Raw genomic sequence first — 17,986 nt, 5'->3', positions numbered from 1 at the left:
TTTATTTTATTTTACTTTATTTTTATTTTTATTTTAGTTTTGTTAACTATAATATCTCTGATATATATAAAACACACCAGTTTGACCATCTTTTTCCACTGATGACAAACGAGGAAATAATATCAGCTGGGATTTTTAAAGATTCTGTGAAATCAAAATTGTTGTTTTGTTGCATTTAGTCCATATATGTTCTTGATATTTACATTTTGAAAATGATGAATTGACCAGTGATTTCCGTCTTAAGTATTCAAAGGCAATTCATGCCTCATTACATATATAGATCAAAATTTGAGTAAAAATGTAGTTTTCAGTAAGCAGCATGTGTCTGTACAGTTATAGTTTGATTGACAACTTTAAGCCTGACTGGCATGCCATTATTTGGTTAGCTGTGTGTCAGAAATTGTGAATTAACGCAGCTCTCTGTCTGGCTCTGTAATTTTATTGAGATAAGTTTTTTTTTTTTTTTTTTTTTAAACACAAGGATTCTCCTCCTAGTAAGCCCCTTTAACCTCTTTTCTCTCTGCCTCTGCCTCTGGAGAAAGGGTTGTCTCCGTTGTTATGGTTACAAATTTTCGATCTCCATATTACTTTTCAGCAGTCTTGCTGTGTCTTTTGCTTCCTTTAACATCAGTTGCAGTACATGCAGTCATGTCTTCCACAAGTCAGTCATTAGCAATAATCTCTCGAAATGTATTTCCAGTTATTCGGCACACAAATACAATATTTCAACCCCAAATAATAATAATAATAATAATAATCTGTTTTTCAAAAGAAAATTAAGATTGTCTTTAGGACAGTTAATATTTGTTGGATCATGACTATTATTTCATTATTAAATATTTATCTATCTGTCTGTCTGTCTGTCTGTCTGTCTATCTATCTTATAAAGTTTGATATGATTATAGTAATACCCTAATATATATTTTTCGAAACTTTAAGTTGCATAAATTAACTATGTATTATGAACAAACTTGCATTTTAATTATGGTAACACTTCAGAATAGGGAACACGTAGTCACTTTTAACTATGACTTCCCTCAATACACTTCTGATTTGCTGCTTATTAATATTTGATAAGGTAGTTGTTAAGTTTAGGTATGGGGTCAGATTAAGGGATCTAGAATAAAGTCATGCAGAATATGTGCTTTATAAGTAATAATAAACAGCCAAAGTGCTAGTAATATGCATGCATGCTAATAAGCAACCAGTTAATGGTGAGAATAGGTCCTAAAAATAAAGTGTTACCATGATTATTAACCTAGAATAATAAATAAATCTATCTATCATGAAAATGTCGCATTGTTAACAATCTTAATGGGGTTCATTTTCATTATGCAAAATACAATAACTTGTTTCTTTCTTTTGACTTTTGGGGTGAAATATGACAGGAGTGTGTTCTTGCCAGGTTTCTGAAACTTGACTAATATGCTGGTTTTATAATGCAAACTGTTTTATATTTCAGTTTTTTTTTTTTGTCTCATATTGTGCTGTGTTGTCTCTGCTAATGCTCTTATCTCTGCTGTGCAATATGCAGTGCTTTAGGTCAGAATCTCCCACACACACTCAGACTTCGGGCTAGCAGTATCTCTCCCTCTGCCTCTCTCTCTTTCCTTCCTCCATATTTTACTGCATCCTGCTTCCAAAAGTGGACCATAACGACCTATTTTTTTGGATTAGTCAGAGTCGGGATTTAGGAGGTACTGTGTTAGGCTGCCAATCACAGACTCGTCTTTATTTCATTTAGGTAAGAAATGCATTAGGTAAGGGTTCATTAGCTTAGTCATTTCCTATGAGGATTACTTCCTGAAGAAACAAACCTATATTAAATTGACGTCGTGGAAAAAAGGATTTTCCTTGCTGCTTTTCCAACTAAACAGACATGGATTATATAATGCATAGTATTTTATTTACTGGTAGTATTTGGAAAAATACCTTCAGTTATGGGTAATTTTCCATCAGTTACATCTTTACATGTATTTAATGTAGATTTTGTCAGTTTTCTGGATGTCACACCTCACACAGGATTATCAACTATCAATCAACTATAGTCATACTTTGTTCAGTCGTGATTCAATTCTAGGGCCCGAAAATGCGGACGGAATCTGGGAATCCAGTCATAAAAATGGAATTTACTGTATAATGTGGAATGTCATGGAATTTGCCAAATTGTGGATGAATAAATCCAAAGTAGGTCAGTACACTTAAATCAAAATGCGATATGGCATGTGAATATTAAGCTGCAAAAATACCATTTAAATACAAATCCTGCATATTCTGTGGGTCTCTGTGTTAATGAATGGTGCAGACCTGCGGTTTTGTTTACTGCACACATACTGAAGCGTGTATGCCTCTGACGCCTCAATATATGAACATCTCTAGAACTGCTCTGAGAGTCACTTCATTAACATTTTACCATTTCTTTTGAGAAAAACTATTGTCATATCATATAAACAGAGAAGCTTAAAGGTCTTCACAACAAGCTGTCAAAATAAAAGTTTGGTTTAACATGAAGAAACTGTGACAGAAATATACTAATTAATGTAATGATAGGATTACTACTACTACTACTACTAACATTATTACTATTTATTAATATTACCAGAATTTATTTACCTGAAAAATGTTTTTTTTTTCTGATTAAAAGCCCATAATAATAATAAATTAATTTTTTTAATAAAATCAGTTAATTAGAGGTGTTTCAGATTATTAAAATTTATTGAAACCGTTAAAATGGAATCCAGAAAATTTATAGAAAGCACTGAATTTGGTAAAAAATAAAACTGAATTTGAGCAACGTAAAAACATATTTCATAGGGCTGAAAATTTTTTTTTTTTTTTTTTTACTTTTAATGAATTGTTGATAAATTGAAAAATAAAAATGGAAAATCCATTTCAGGAAAAAATAAAACTGATTTTATAGGGCCCTACAATTGCTCTCTCCCCAGTCTATTTAAACCATCAACACGAATTACGATGCTGAAAAAGCATAATGGTGTTGACATCACATTAACACATCAGTGTCCACGTCTTCAGATCAACATCAAGTCACATTAGTGAAATTTCACAGGCAAAATGTCCACTGTCTGTTGTCAATAGTATAGCAATGTTTTTGAAGCACAGCTCACACAGAAGTCACTTTCAAACCAAGCATTCTTTTGTTCATGAATCTGAATGGCCAGCCTCAACCCGTTGCAAAATCTGTGGTGAAATCTTTAACTTGACTTTAAGTCTTTTGAATGACTGAATTTTCACGAAAATTCACAAAACAGCAATGTCACTCCTCCTTTACAAATTTCACACGTGGTTACAAACGTAGTTCAATCATAAGGGAGTTAATTTGCTTGTTTCCTGTGTAGAAGGGTTGTAAGGCTTAGTGAGATGGTAAAAAGTTGTCACAATACCTGTTTACAATGCAACAATCCTTTAGTAGTTTTAAAAAGCTAAAAGGTGTTGAACGATGAATCCACATCAGTGAACCATGCAGATGTTCTGAAGTTTGCCATATTAGTTAGAAAGTGAACTGTGTTCCCATTTACTTTCATTGCTATTAGCCTATTATCATAATAGATTAAATTTAACAAAGGCAATTAAGCCTGTGCTCAAAGCCCTGTAATGGGACGCAGGCAGCCATCATCATGTAGATTAGATGTAATTATGCTACGTGATTGTCCTTGTTTCCTGGTGCAGTCAGAGGAAGGAGTCACTGTTGTTTTTCCACTTTCCTCGGGAGGAAGTTTGATCTGTTTCCCCTTTGTTGACATGATTCGGCGTTTCTGTCTCTGCAGTCCTCTGTACTGTCAAGTTCAGTTACTGTGGCACACCTGAGCTGAACTCTACTAAGTGTGTGTGTGTGTGCAGATCCCTCGGCTCCTCCTTGTGACCTTGCTTGCACCACAATGTCTCTAAATGAAAGTGACTGAAAAAGGAAGTGATGGGGAGAAAGGGTTGAATGGATCAATAGGCAACATGGCAAAAGTCAAAAACACGTCTCCTGCTGCATGTTAACACTTATCCATGAAAGACTGTTAATAATTTGAAAGCTTTTCTGTCAGGGTACATGAATAACTATTGGTATTCATCATAACAAGATTAGTTGAAAGAGTGCTGAAGGTCAGCCTGTTAACCCCTTGTGCTGCCCTCAAATGAGTGTACTGAAAAGGTATGACACTATTTATGACACAATTTATGGTTGCTGTCTAACCTATGATGATCAATCTTTTAGTTACTGTTGTTACTCTCAGTAGGCGTGGATTAACGCACAGGCTTGCATAGGCTGCAGCCTAGGGGCCCCACGTGATTGGCCAGACTATTTTTATCATTTATGTCACCATTATTGCTAGGCGGCATAGCGGTACGATACGATAGTGGAGCACAAAAGCACAAAATACAAAGGTTAAAAGAACGACGGGACCAAGATATACTGAAAAATGGATTAACTTGATAAAGCAAGTTTTGTTTTCCGTAGCGTGTTTGCGCACGCAAGACAGACGTGCTCTTCATTTATCTCACTTCGCAATAACAAAATAATCAGTGGCATCATACAAGTCATTGTTGTGTGATTATTGTAGTGCAAATAAACAGTGTTCAAATACTGATCTTATATTAGTGCTGTCCAAATTAGCACGTTAAAGCAAGCGATTAATTTTATCAGTGTAACGTGTCAAAAATATTTAACGCCATTAACGCAGGGGCGGAGCTAAGGTTGGCCACCCCACTCACAACTGCTGCTTATCTCTTTTTTTTTTTTCTTGACAAGAAGTGCCTTTATTTAGGCGCAGAATGTCTTTACAACCACATCAAATTATAGACTTTTAAGACGTGCGGAAACTGTACTGTGCTCCTAGCGCGTGCTCTTCAATTGTACACTGTAGCCTGTACCATTTCATATCAAAGCACGAAATAAACTACATGCATGCAATGTCATGGTCAGTGAAGTTATGAACTTACCAAAAAGGTGATTTAAAGCTGCCTTAAAACTGTGCATGCATGTATGTGAGTCACATTTAAGAACAACTATTGAAGTATTGACTTCAAGAAAAGGTAAAGAGAGTTGTGAGAAAACGCAATGCATGTCATATCTGTGTCATTCACACGTGTCACAGTTTTTTTTATTTTATTTTTATTTTTCCATATTGAACTCAACTGCCAGTGATCTCTCTGCTTTTTGATGTGGAATAGCCTAACTTACAGCAAAACTGACTTATATAACCAATGATAATAGCACTGTTTATATTTCAACCTCACATAAAAATTATTAATGTAACAAAAACACATTTTTGCTACAATAACTATGACTTGTTGATTACATTTCTTAAAAATTAACCAAAGCGTGATCATACTGTACATATACTGTCGTCATTTGCCCTTCATGGATTCAGTCTTACTTGTAGCCTGTTCTGTAGCTTATTGTGAATATAAACCATCAGTTTTGGTCACCACAAGTCTAAATTTCACCCGATTTCTGCATTTGGAAATGAATGTTGTGAATCGGGGGTTGTTTTCTGTCATTTAGAGAAATGTGTCAAATCTGCACACAGATGACTTCTTCCGATCTGCAAAAGAACTTTAACAAAAGGCTAACATGTAAATTAACATGTCTAATTAAATGAAAAAATTCTTAAGTTGTTGTCCAACAACAAAGTGTGTTGTTATTATGTTGTCCAATTCATTTTTATTTATTTTTTTTACATATTATGGATTCCCCCAATCTCAGGCACGCCGATGCTTGTGCGAAACAGTATTATTATCAGTGTTGTTGTTGTTGTTATTATTATGATTATTATTATTATTATATAAAACATGGTTTAATTATTTAAACATGTTTTAATTAATACAAAGGAACGGATCATAAAAAGTTATCAATTTCTTAATTCATGGACATAATTTTTGACATGTCATGGGCTCTGTAAACGGGAAAAGATGTGTGGGGAAAAAAAAAAAACAAAGATAACAAATGTGTATCACAGTCTATGATAAGTATGCATGACCAGCTGAAATTCATCCGCAAATTATTAAATGTAAGTTTTAAAGGGGTCATATGACGTTGCTAAAAATAACATTATTTTGTGTATTTGGTGTAATGCAATGTGTTTATGTGGTTTAAGGTTCAAAAAACACATTATTTTCCAAATACTGTACATTATCGTTGCTCCTCTATGCCCCGCCTTTTTGAAACGAGTCAATTTTTACAAAGCTCAACGCGACGACACAGAAACAATAAAACCCATTATAAACGAGGCATTTGTTGCATCCGGTGGGGACATAATTACTGATTATGATGACTTATACTGTCTTTTTACGCGTCACGTTTTATCGCGCCGCATAAACATTACCATGTCTGCATTTGTGATCGGAGAAACGACAAACAACAAGCACCACTCTACACAGCTAAAAACTCTTGTTTGAATAGTCAGTAGCAGAAACGTACTTACAGGCTGCGAGTCAGAAGCACCAGACTGTCCTTGCATAGTTGAAATTGCCCCACTTTATAGAAACAGCCTTTGTGCAAGCCAGCATTGTAGGCTACTCTTCCAGGTTCAGGAAATAGTCCTCCATAAAATACGATGCACACACTCTAATATTTGGGTTAAACTGTTCTGGAACAGTGTTGTGAATACAACTTAACCACTGATTTGTAGTTGTGTCCTCTTTTGGAAGCCCAAACAAAGTACTTTTACTTTCACAACGAAACGCAACAATACTACAGCGAGAATAATAGTTCCACCTTCTTTCTTTGCGTATACGTTTGGCCGGTGTTTTGCAAATCTCCCCACACCGTGATGTGGACATGTGGGGGCGTGTTTGAATGAGCCATTTTAGGGTGGCGTGGCAGAGTCTTAACTTTTATAAATAATATCTCTTTGGTTTTGAGACTTTAGCCTTTGCAACTTCAGGGATCTTATCCATGCACAAACAGCTAGTAACACTCCAAAGAGAAAGGAAAACTTGAAATCGCATCTTATGACCCCTTTAAACCTCGTTTGTGGCATTAATGTGTCAATAGTGCCAAAATATGTGTTAGAACTAGGCCTAGCCTATAACACTCATATAACAATGAGCCAGCTTTTCTATAATTTTATTAGTTTATTTTTTATGATATAATGCACACCTCTTTAAATGTAATCTAAACATTGAAAGTTAATACAGTAAAAGTAAGCACACTTGAAGCACTGCTGTGACTGTAATATTTCACTGTAACTGTGGTCAAATAGCTTCAACATTTAGGCAAGCCTATATGATGCATAATTCGAGATTAAATGTTATAATGCTTTATTAGCCTATAATTGTAATATTACCACTATTATTGTAATATATTGCAAAATATATTGCAATCGAAAAATGTGTGTAATACAATTTCACAATATTATATTTTATATTTAAAAAAAAAAAAAAACATCGTCAATTAAATGCAGCCTTGATGAGCACAAGACACTTCTTTCAAAAAAATATTTTTTATTTTTTTTTTAACAAATATAAATATAAAGATATATATAAAATATATATTTGTTGTCTATTCTCTTTATTATTAGTGGTTAGTGTTATATTTAATTTTATTACCTTAAATTATATGCATGTCTGCACTTTTTTTCTGCGGTGGAAGATCCTGTCAGCAAGAGCAAATTCTGATTCTGATTTATACTAATTTAGTTCTCACATGTTGAAAATTTAGTTTGTAATAGTGAGGTAAAGGGCAAGCTTGTACATCTATGTGTATGTTGATTGTTTAGTATTCAGGACTCTCAAAGTGTCACAGAGGACACGGTGCAGTTTGTCGATCAGAGGAGGTGATGCTGACATCTTCATCAGCTCTTTCCTCAGTGTGAGAGGTCCTTATCAGACCACCATCTCCTTCACACTGACCCCATAATCAATTCACACGCGCTCCTGCTTTACCCGTTCGCATCTTGTTCAATAACAGTTCCACGCCAGACAGATCGATGGATCTCCACCAATACAAACACTCACACACACACCCCATGTCCTCATGTGTCCCCAGTGAGTTGGAGGACTGTTTTGATTCCTGCGGCGTGAGATCTCTGGGAGGAGGTCATGACACACTCCTGTGGCACACTGTCAGATCCGTTAGCGCTCTCTGGAGCTTTGAGATTGTGTGCATGTGTTTTGTGGGGGTGTGTCCCAAAAAGTCATCGCTCATAAATGCAGACAAAGGAGCTGCTGATTGTTAATGTTAATTAATACATTCATTAACCTACCGCTAACCTCAGTGCGTGATTGACACAACCTCCACAGTCTGAATGTGCTGATGGCTGGATTTAAAATGCACGCTGGGAAAAAAAACAAAAAAAACAATAAGCTGCAGATTTGTCACAATGCCTTTGTGCTCCAGCCAGTCAGATGGAGACGTGCCATTTGCAGCTTTAATTACACACAGGCCATTATGAGAGAGAGTTGTAAATTCCATGCAGTGATTTGCTGAAGTTTGGTTTTGTATTTTAAATGTCATGCCTTCCTCCTCTGTCTTAGTTAAGTGTATTAATAAGGTCTTTTGGATTTTTCTTTTTTTTTCTTTCACATGTCTAATAAAGCATGCCTTAGCTTTTACCTGCATTAGTGGCACTTACATTTATGTATTTAAGACATTTAACAGACCTGTGGTATTCTTAATGCATTTCTTATTGAAATCGTAAGTTTGGAAAACATTAAATAACCAGTAGCCTTAAGTTTCTTTCACAGTTGTTGGACTATACAGTACATTGGATGACTACAGATTGGTCAAAATTGGATATGCTCTTAATAAGTAATATTTTTGTTCAGTTTTTGCAGTAGAGTAAGACTGTCATCCTAAATGTTGCACATAGATGACATCAAAACTAACAGAAATTGACCAAAAAATAATTTTCAGCTCTTAAAGTGCTTCAAACCTGTAACCAGGCAAGATCGATAACCAGTATGCAACATCAACGTTTTATATTTGCTTTATTTTCATGTCAGTGAAGCACTTTTTTGTCTCTCAGCTCTCATTTTATTTATTTATTTATAAGATCTCATAAATTACTATTGTATTATTAAATAATTATTTAATTGATTTAAACATTCTCATTACTTCAGTACAAAGGGAAAGGGAATAATCATCTATCTATCTATCTATCTAAAATATAATATTTAAGTACAAGTGATTGTTTTACTGTTAGACTTTTAAAAAAAAAAATTTTTTTTGTTTAATTTGGCAGTTCAATGTGATCTGGACATGTTTTGTGTGATTCCCTCAATGCCAGTATAACTGTTACAGTATCTGCGTGGTACAATTGTTTTGTTTCTGGCTATTTCTTGTCTAATATGTCATCTAGTTTATTTGATGACCCCTTTCTAGTTTTTCTGATTGCGTTCATGTAACGAAGTAGCTATTCATGTGTAACCCTGCGTCATGCTTTTCTGCTCATCCAGAGTCTTATCACAGTCTGGAGTCTCTAGAGACCAGACACTCATAAATCACATCACCCGCTGCCACCCAAACACTCGACACCAAACCGGAGACCCTATTAACCTGCCCCTATCTTAATGAGTTAGTTAACGCATTATTTTCTGTTAATGTAGCTCATCCCTGAGCTCAGGTGCCTGGGGAATGCTGGGAAAGTGTGATAATTGGCCGTAGTTTATCATCGATTGCAGATTGATGAATGGGGCAAGAGGGACTCCATTTGTTTACGTCTTGTTTTGCTTTATCTCACTGCCATCTTCCCCTTCCCCCTCCCCTCCCCTCCCCCTCCCCCTCTCCTCTCCATCTCACCTCGTCTGAAGGCTGGAGTCAACGTGCTCCTGCAGGATGTGAACGGGAACATTCCACTCGACTACGCCACAGAGGGGACGGAAACCAGCTACATCCTCATCAGACACCTGGAGGAGAATGGTAGGATCCTTCATTCATTTGGTTCTCTATTTATCAGTTTAATATGACTACATAAATGCATAACTAGACCTGGAGATTGTTGAACAATAGTACCATTTACAAGTTTGAGGTCGATATCGATTCATTGATTGAAAGAATATGCATCTTTCACCAAGGTTGAATTTATTTGATCAAAAATGCCTTAAAAACTGTATTTAAAATAACTGTTTTCGATTTGAATATATTTTAAAATGTAATTTATTCTTGTGATGCAAAGCTGAATTTTCAGCATCATTACTCCAGACTTCAGTGTCACATGGTCCTTCAGAAATCATTCTAATATGATGATTTTCTGCTTAAGAATTATTATTATCAATGTTGAGAACATTTATGCTGCTTAATATTTTGTTGTACTTTTTTTATTTTAAGAATTTTTTTAATTCAAAAGAACATTTATATAAAATATAAACATTTTGTAACATTAAAAATGTCTTTACTTTTTTGATCAATGTAATGCAGTCTTGCTTAAAAATATTATCAATCAATCAATCAATCGATCGATCGATCAATCAGACAGACCCCAGAGTTACCTTGTTTCTGTTTGTTTGTTTGTTTCAAATTGCATACACTGTTTCCAAAAAAAAAAAAAAATAATAAAAATAAAAAGTAAAAAAAATATACATATAAATTAAATTAAATTTTACATTAAATTTGTAAATGTTTCATTTTTAGATGGTAGAACACTTCTGCTCTGTGTGGATTTTTGTAGATTTTTATTTTTTTTGTAAAATAGACTGCAGCTCTTTTTCATCTTGTCTGGTGTAGGACACGTTCTATAGATTTTTGTGTGACACCGTGTTTCCCATTGCTCACACGTGTAAACAACAAAGTAGTCCTGCCAACTGATAACTGCACAAATATATTTCTACCGACTGAATTGTATATACAGTCCTACCGTTCAGCCGTGTCGTTAACAGTCATCCGTGCTGTCAGCTCACATACTGGATTCAGTAAGAGTTACTTTAGCCTGCGAATCAATCAGGGAGATCCAGAGAAACAGACAGACTTCTCTGCGGGCTGCTGTCACTAAGCTCGTTTATCATTACAGTCAAGACTCCCACTATCTCAGGACGGCCTACTCCACATCTTCTGTTATGCTGATCTGATACTTTGTCTAATAGAGCACTTTTTCCAAGTGGAGAAGATCGGTTGCCTCAGACACACATGCTTCAGACATACAATACATTCTCCATTTGAGATAAAATGAGGAGACAGAGAGATATCCCATCTTGTCTGATTCCGTACAGAAGAGCTCTGTCATGTGACTTCTGTCCTGAACTCCTTCTGTCCGTCATCTGCTTCTCACTTCTTCACCTGTCTGTGTGTTTGTCAGGAGTGGAAATGAGCTCTATGCACCAGATGAAGACCCAGCGCTCATCCACCATGTTGTCTGACGTGAGGCAGCTGGTCAGCAGCGGGGGCAGTGTCAATCAACAAAATGATGACGGGGTCACGCTGGTGAGAAAATACATCAATCCCAAAATGTGTAACAGATCGCTGATCTCTAAATATAGCACAGTCTGTGTAATGTGTACAGATGGTGATTTGAATCGGAAGGCTTTTGGCCAAATGGAACATCACATGTGACGTGTGATGTGTGACGTGTGTCTGTGTTTGCAGCTACACATCGCCAGTGCCAGCGGTTATAAGGAGGTGGTGTCCGTGCTTCTGGAGAGTGGAGCAGACGTCCAGGTGTCTGACAACAGCTTCTGGACACCATTACATCTGGCTGCCAAATATGGGCAGGTACATATCATTACATGGCATTACACATCATTTCATGATGGACACTGACTTCACAATTAAATAGGGACTAAACCGGGGCTTTGCAACTTTAGGCACATGATTGATATAATAATATATGCATTTGTTTTCTTCAGGTATTTTAGAAATATATTTACATGCCAAATCTCTCTGTTTAATTTAATTTAATTTAATTTAATTTAATTTAATTTAATTTAATTTAATTTAATTTAATTTAATTTAATTTAATTTAATTTAATTTAATTTAATTTAATTTAATTTAATTTAATTTAATTTAATTTAAAATTGATATAATGTGTTTGCATGGCAAACTTTCTTTTGCAGTAATTCTTTCTTTAATTAAACAAGCATAAAATAAATGCATATTACATTTCATTTGTAGTACTAATCAAAAATAAAAATAAGAAGCAAGCAAATAAATACATTATATTAATTGTGCTATGCAAATAAAAACAAATAATTTAATTTATCGATTCATTCATGTGTATAGCACTACAAATTAAATGTAAAAAAATTAAAATATTTTAAGTTAATTATTCAAAAGTATTTACATGCCAAGCTATCTCTTGCAGTAATTCCACCTTTAAAGATGTAAGTATAATAAATACATATTACGTCAATCCATAGTGTTATATAAATAAACAAAAGTTTATTTTAATAGAATAAATAAATTCGTATTATTCTATTTTGAAGTGCTATTCAAATGAACAAATGTATACCATACATTTTTTTTTAATTTATTTATTGGTTTTTTGGGTTTTTTTTTTACTTCTGAAGCACTTGGTGTCAAAAAGGTTGCTGAGCTGGACAAAATTTGAATTTGCATGAGCGTAATATTCTATATTTCCTGTGCCTTTGCGTTTAGCCATTTTATCAGATTGCTGTTTACAGTCAGTGGAATGTATTGATATTAGAGTTATCGTAGACCAACTACAGTTCATTAATTCACCCTCCCTTCCTGTTTCTGATTAATGGCACTTCAGCGTTGCATTGATCTTACCAATTCTCAGCCAGATTGACTCGAGCTTTGAGGATCATATGAGGTACTTATGTATTTTATGCGAGTTGAATAACAGCGCTTGCGCCAGAGGAGATTGATTTCTAGAGGAAAGGACGAACCTGCTGACATGGTCAAATATTTGATAATGTTTCAGGTTGCTGATGAAGTGAATTTTCCTTCTTTCTTATCCTTTGTTCTTTTTGTCCCTCAGGATACTCTTGCCTACATACACACCTTTCTGTTTTCCTTTTTGCTCCTCTCTTTCTTTTCTGAGGTTCAGGTTTTTAGTTAGTGCATTTGCAGTCCAGTGTATGGTTAAGTTTTTCTTTCCATTATCCATTTTCTACAACATGGTGCTGGTGCTGGAGCCCAAACTTCAGAGCCCTAATGGGACATGGTGATAGATAAAAATATAAAAATAGGTGAAAAAAAAAAAAAAAAAACTGTCTTGTAATTCTTTGGTGTTCTCTCACATCAGTTCCACCAAGAAAGTTTGCATTCACTCACAAAAGCAGATTTTTTTTTTTTTTTTTTTACCATTCACATGATATGAATGCAAAGTTTCTTTGGGAAATGCGATGAGAAGTAATAGAAGAAGGAAAAGGTGTGTGTAACTTCACTGTTTTTACAATATTTTTGATCAAATTAACGCAGCTTTGTTGAACACGAGACTTAAAAAAATCTTAGTGACCCAAAACATTTGAACTGTATTGAAAGCAAAATCTGTGACGTGTTATTTTGGTGACAGATTACAGTATTTATTTCTGTGGTCAGTTACTGTATCCCCTGACTTTTCTACAGGACCTCTAGAGATACGAGAGAGAGAGAGAGTGCAAGACTATACTCTTCTACTATATTGCTGACTGTTACAAAAACTCCTGTGGCTGTGGTATATATAACATTATAGTAATCATAAATACAATATCATGGTACTGAATGGTTCCTATCTTCAGTATATCATTCCATATTCTCAAGGTACTTCAGACAGTACAATGATATTATCATGGCACTTGTCCAAAAAGAATTGTATTAAATACCAAATGTAATTAATGTTTGTTAGTGGAGGGTGGGATGAGATTGCAGTGACTAGTGTTTGATCTGTAGTCTCACACACCCACACACACACTCGCAAATAATAAACACACTTCGAGAGATGTTTTCTCTGCCCACATCTATAATTCATTGCAGCAGGGCAGAATCTCTCTCAAACACACACAGACACAGACAGACAGACACATTGAGTCAGTCATTAGCACTGCAGATGGTTGTGTGACTCAGCAGAACTGCCATGCCGCAGTTGCAGTTTCACTTCAGATTGAGCATCGGCATACACCATCTGAACATCTGGAAACATTGTACAGTACATGCAGTAAACAGGGTGGGAATACAGCATTACACCCACCACCAATCAAATGCATTTTTTGGCAGTGATGAGTAAATATGTGATATTTGCCAGCCACTGTGGTGGGCGACCTGTTTTTAAACAAAAGCCTTGATTTTTAAAAGCTACTGCGAGACAATGACACACTCTTGTTGAAGTAACACCTTTCATTATGTTATGAGAAACAGACCAAATAAAAACTGGCAAAGCATGCGTCTGATTGACTGTTTGTCCTGATCTTCAGGCTTTTCTGCCTCTCATACAAGCAGCACAGTTTCACTCACATTTTCATGCATTTCAGAGTTTTTTCAGACTGCAGTTGTTGTTGTTTTTTCACAAAAGATGCACATTATGAACTTAAAAGAAACCCAGATTTGCTTCTTGAAATTTCACTTTTATGTTTTATTCCTTTTTCATGGATGGATGGATAGATAAATAAATGAAAAAAAATTATGAACAAATGAATACAAATTAAACCTATAATAATTAAATGAATAAATACAAATTAAGCCCATAAAATTGATTGAATGTATGAATTAACATACCCCAAACGGATGGATGGATGGTTGGATGGATGGAAATATAGATAGATAGATAGATAGATAGATAGATAGATAGATAGATAGATAGATAGATAGATAGATAGATAGATAGATAGATAGATAGCGAGATAGATAGCGAGATATGGATGGATGGATGGATGGATAGATAGATAGATATGGACGGACGGATGGATATAGATAGTTAGATATGGATGGATGGATGGATGGATGGATGGATGGATGGATGGATGGATAGATAGATAGATAGATAGATAGATAGATAGATAGATAGATAGATAGATAGATAGATAGATAGATAGATAGATAGATAGCGAGATATGGATGGATGGATAGAGATGCATATGGATGGATAGATAGTTAGATATGGATAGAGATGGATGGATGGATAGAGAGAGAGATGAAAATTTAATGAACGAATGAATACAAATTAAACCCTTAATAATTAAATAATTAAATTAATAAATACAAATTAAACCCATAAAATTGATTGAATGGATGAACTGACATACCCCAAATAAATAAATAAATAAATACAAAATGCTATAATTAATAGAATTATAGCTATAATTAAAGAACCCAGTAGTCTTTGCTAAAATTTCAGAAACTTATAAACTACTCAAAAGTTATAGTTATGTCTGCAAGCTGAGATACATATTTAACATTAAATTACACACTGAAGTTTAACCTTGCAATATTGCCATTTCTAATGAAGTCAGCCATCTGGCAAGTTATTCTGTTGTATTTACTCCCTAAAGCTGTTTTGAGTTAATTTTGGACACACGCATACATAATACATCAAAACATGCTTTCACGTCATACATACTATGCACACACAGTCACACACACTTCTGCTGCACGACTCCGGTCTGAAACACAGTGATATAGTGCCTGTCTGTGTGTGCGTAAAGCAAGCAGTGGCACAGTAACAGAATTAAAAAGATAAGTAAACAGATGCAGATAAATAAGTGTGTATCTGTTTGCAGGCTGTAGCTAATGAACACAGTGCTGAGGCTGTGAATGTGAGGTGTTAGCATATGTTTGGTGCTGGAGGCAGGAGCAGAGCTGATCTGGCAGCTGATGTTGTAGATTAGACTCAGAGCTGATGGATGCAGACGTCTTTAAGATGTGACCTACATCTTTTAGTATTCTCTTTGAGTTCCTCTCAAGATGTGTGTACGTGTGTTTGTGTCCCTACAGACCCACATTGTGAGCCAGCTGTTGAAGCACAAAGCAGATCCTACTCATCTGAACTGCAACCAGGACAAGCCCTCAGGTACAAACACACACACAAACTGTGCTAGTGGTCAACCAATATGAAGTTTTCAGTGACTGATGTTGATATCTAGGAGGAGCTGGTTATGCTTCACCACAAAGTGTTAAAAAAAAAAAAAAAAATTGAGAAAGTGAAATAATAATAAACATACATATAAAAAAAATATTTAAAATATAAAAAATATATAATAATAAAAATATTACATTAAAATAGACTTTTGTTTTCCCCATTTATTACTTAATTTTTTTTTACACTTTAATAATAATAATAATAATAATATTGTAAAAAATTGAAATATTTTGAGAAAAAAAAATAAAACAGACTTTTGTTTCACCCTGTTTTTTTTTTTTTATTCAAATTTTTGGGTTGTTCTTTCCAATTGACCATTATTATTATTATTACTATTATTGTTGTTGTTGTTTTTTTCATCATCAGACTCTCATTACAATATACAAACAGTATATTTTTAATTGATTACTCGAAACATTTCTGTAATTCGGTGAATGTAAGGTTCAGTTTTTTTTTTTTTTTGCAGTACATTGATGAGAATTAAGGAGGAAATGTGCTACAAATGTTACCCCCCCCCCCCAGAAAAAAAAAAAATGGTGTCAATATGGGATTCATTTCTACAAAATGTGATTTATCTGTTTTTATTTCATTAAAAATTCTTACTGACATCAAACTTTTGAAGGGTGGTGTAAAAGTACTGTAACAAGACTATCTTTAGAGTGCCATTAAGTACCATGGTGCACTATTTTTTATGTTTATTTTTTTCCATATAATATCTTTTTTTGTTTTGTTTTTTTTTTGTTGAAGAGTGAAATGTTACTCTCTTAAGTCAAGTGCACACTACTAAACTGAAGCTTGCTGCATCTCACAGTTTTGTGTCTTCTGTCATGTCAATGTGCGCAGTATAAACATTACACTAGCTGTGTCAAAGCAACATCATCTCCCAGACTGAAGCTACGGTCCCCAAATACACTCTCACATGAAGAGTTTATTCTTGACAACATGTCATCGCACAACATGGAGGAAGGGTTTGTAGTCGTATTTTACTCTGGTTTGCACAGAATTGGCAACTTGAGGAGACGTGGGGAGCAATATTTTTTGGGGGCGATTTGAACGGTATTGTAACTTGTATAACCACTGATCTATATGACTCTATTTTATGTTAGTGCTGTCAAAATTAGTGCGTGTGATTTATTTTTTCTTTCAGTTTAACAAAAAAAAAAAAAAAAACACATTAAAGGGTTAGTTCACCCAAACATGAAAATTAGTCCATGTTTTACTCACCCTCAAGGCATCCTAGGTGTATTTGACTTCTTTCAGATGATAACAAATAAAGCGCATGCATCCTTATTAAAATGTGCATCACATGGCTCCGGGGGGTGAATAAAGGCCTCCTGTAGTGAATCGATGCTTTTGGTAAAAAAATAAATAAATAACATAATTTAAAACGATATAAACAGTTTTGTGTAACTTCCGCTGTCTGGCACATGTTCACGAGAGATTGTCTTTCTGGCGGATGATGTCGGATGTAGGTGTAGCGCATGCGCATGTGAGTCTTGCGAAAACCAACGTTTGTTTATAGGAGCAAAGGAGGCCACGTTTCCTTACTTTACCAAAGGAAAACCAGTCTCCTCTTTGCTTATATCGAAATCCTCCAACATTTTTCTTTACAAATCCTCGTTTTGTGCTTCTAATTTGTGACCGGTGTTTTGTTTTGTTCTCTCTCCATCGCGCTTCTGCGTTCGTCACGAATCTCCGGCACTTACGCTATGCCTACATCTTGCGTCATCCGCCGGAACGCTTCCACCTACGACAGTTAGCAGTGAGAAAAGTGAGAAAAAGGTGTTTATATCATTTTAAATATGAATATTTTTCTTACAAAAACGCATTGATTCAGTACAGGAGGCCTTTATTCACCCCCCGAAGCCATGTGAGGCACGTTTTAATATGGATGCATGCGCTTTATTTGACTACTTTTGACCTGTTGAACACTACCACCCGCCCATGCCATTATAGAGCTTGAAAGAGCCAGGACAATTTTTAATATAACTCCGATTGGATTCATCTGAAAGAAGAAAGTCATATACAC

The 17,986-nt window shown here is 34.9% G+C and overlaps 1 protein-coding gene across 1 annotated transcript in view; it reads left to right on the top strand.

The window, feature by feature from the left end:
- The window catches only part of myo16 (myosin XVI), a 207,122-nt gene that overhangs the window by 60,032 nt on the left and 129,104 nt on the right, over positions 1-17,986 (top strand). Inside the window, 4 exon segments of the mRNA XM_058786814.1 lie at positions 9,760-9,868; positions 11,241-11,365; positions 11,528-11,653; positions 15,813-15,888. Of these exon segments, the coding sequence (XP_058642797.1) occupies positions 9,760-9,868; positions 11,241-11,365; positions 11,528-11,653; positions 15,813-15,888 (436 nt within the window).

Source organism: Onychostoma macrolepis, chromosome 09, assembly GCF_012432095.1.
Source record: "Onychostoma macrolepis isolate SWU-2019 chromosome 09, ASM1243209v1, whole genome shotgun sequence".
Lineage (NCBI taxonomy): Eukaryota > Metazoa > Chordata > Actinopteri > Cypriniformes > Cyprinidae > Onychostoma > Onychostoma macrolepis.
The sequence above is the reverse complement of the archived record's forward strand: the minus strand, read 5'-3'. Positions and strand labels throughout refer to the sequence as shown.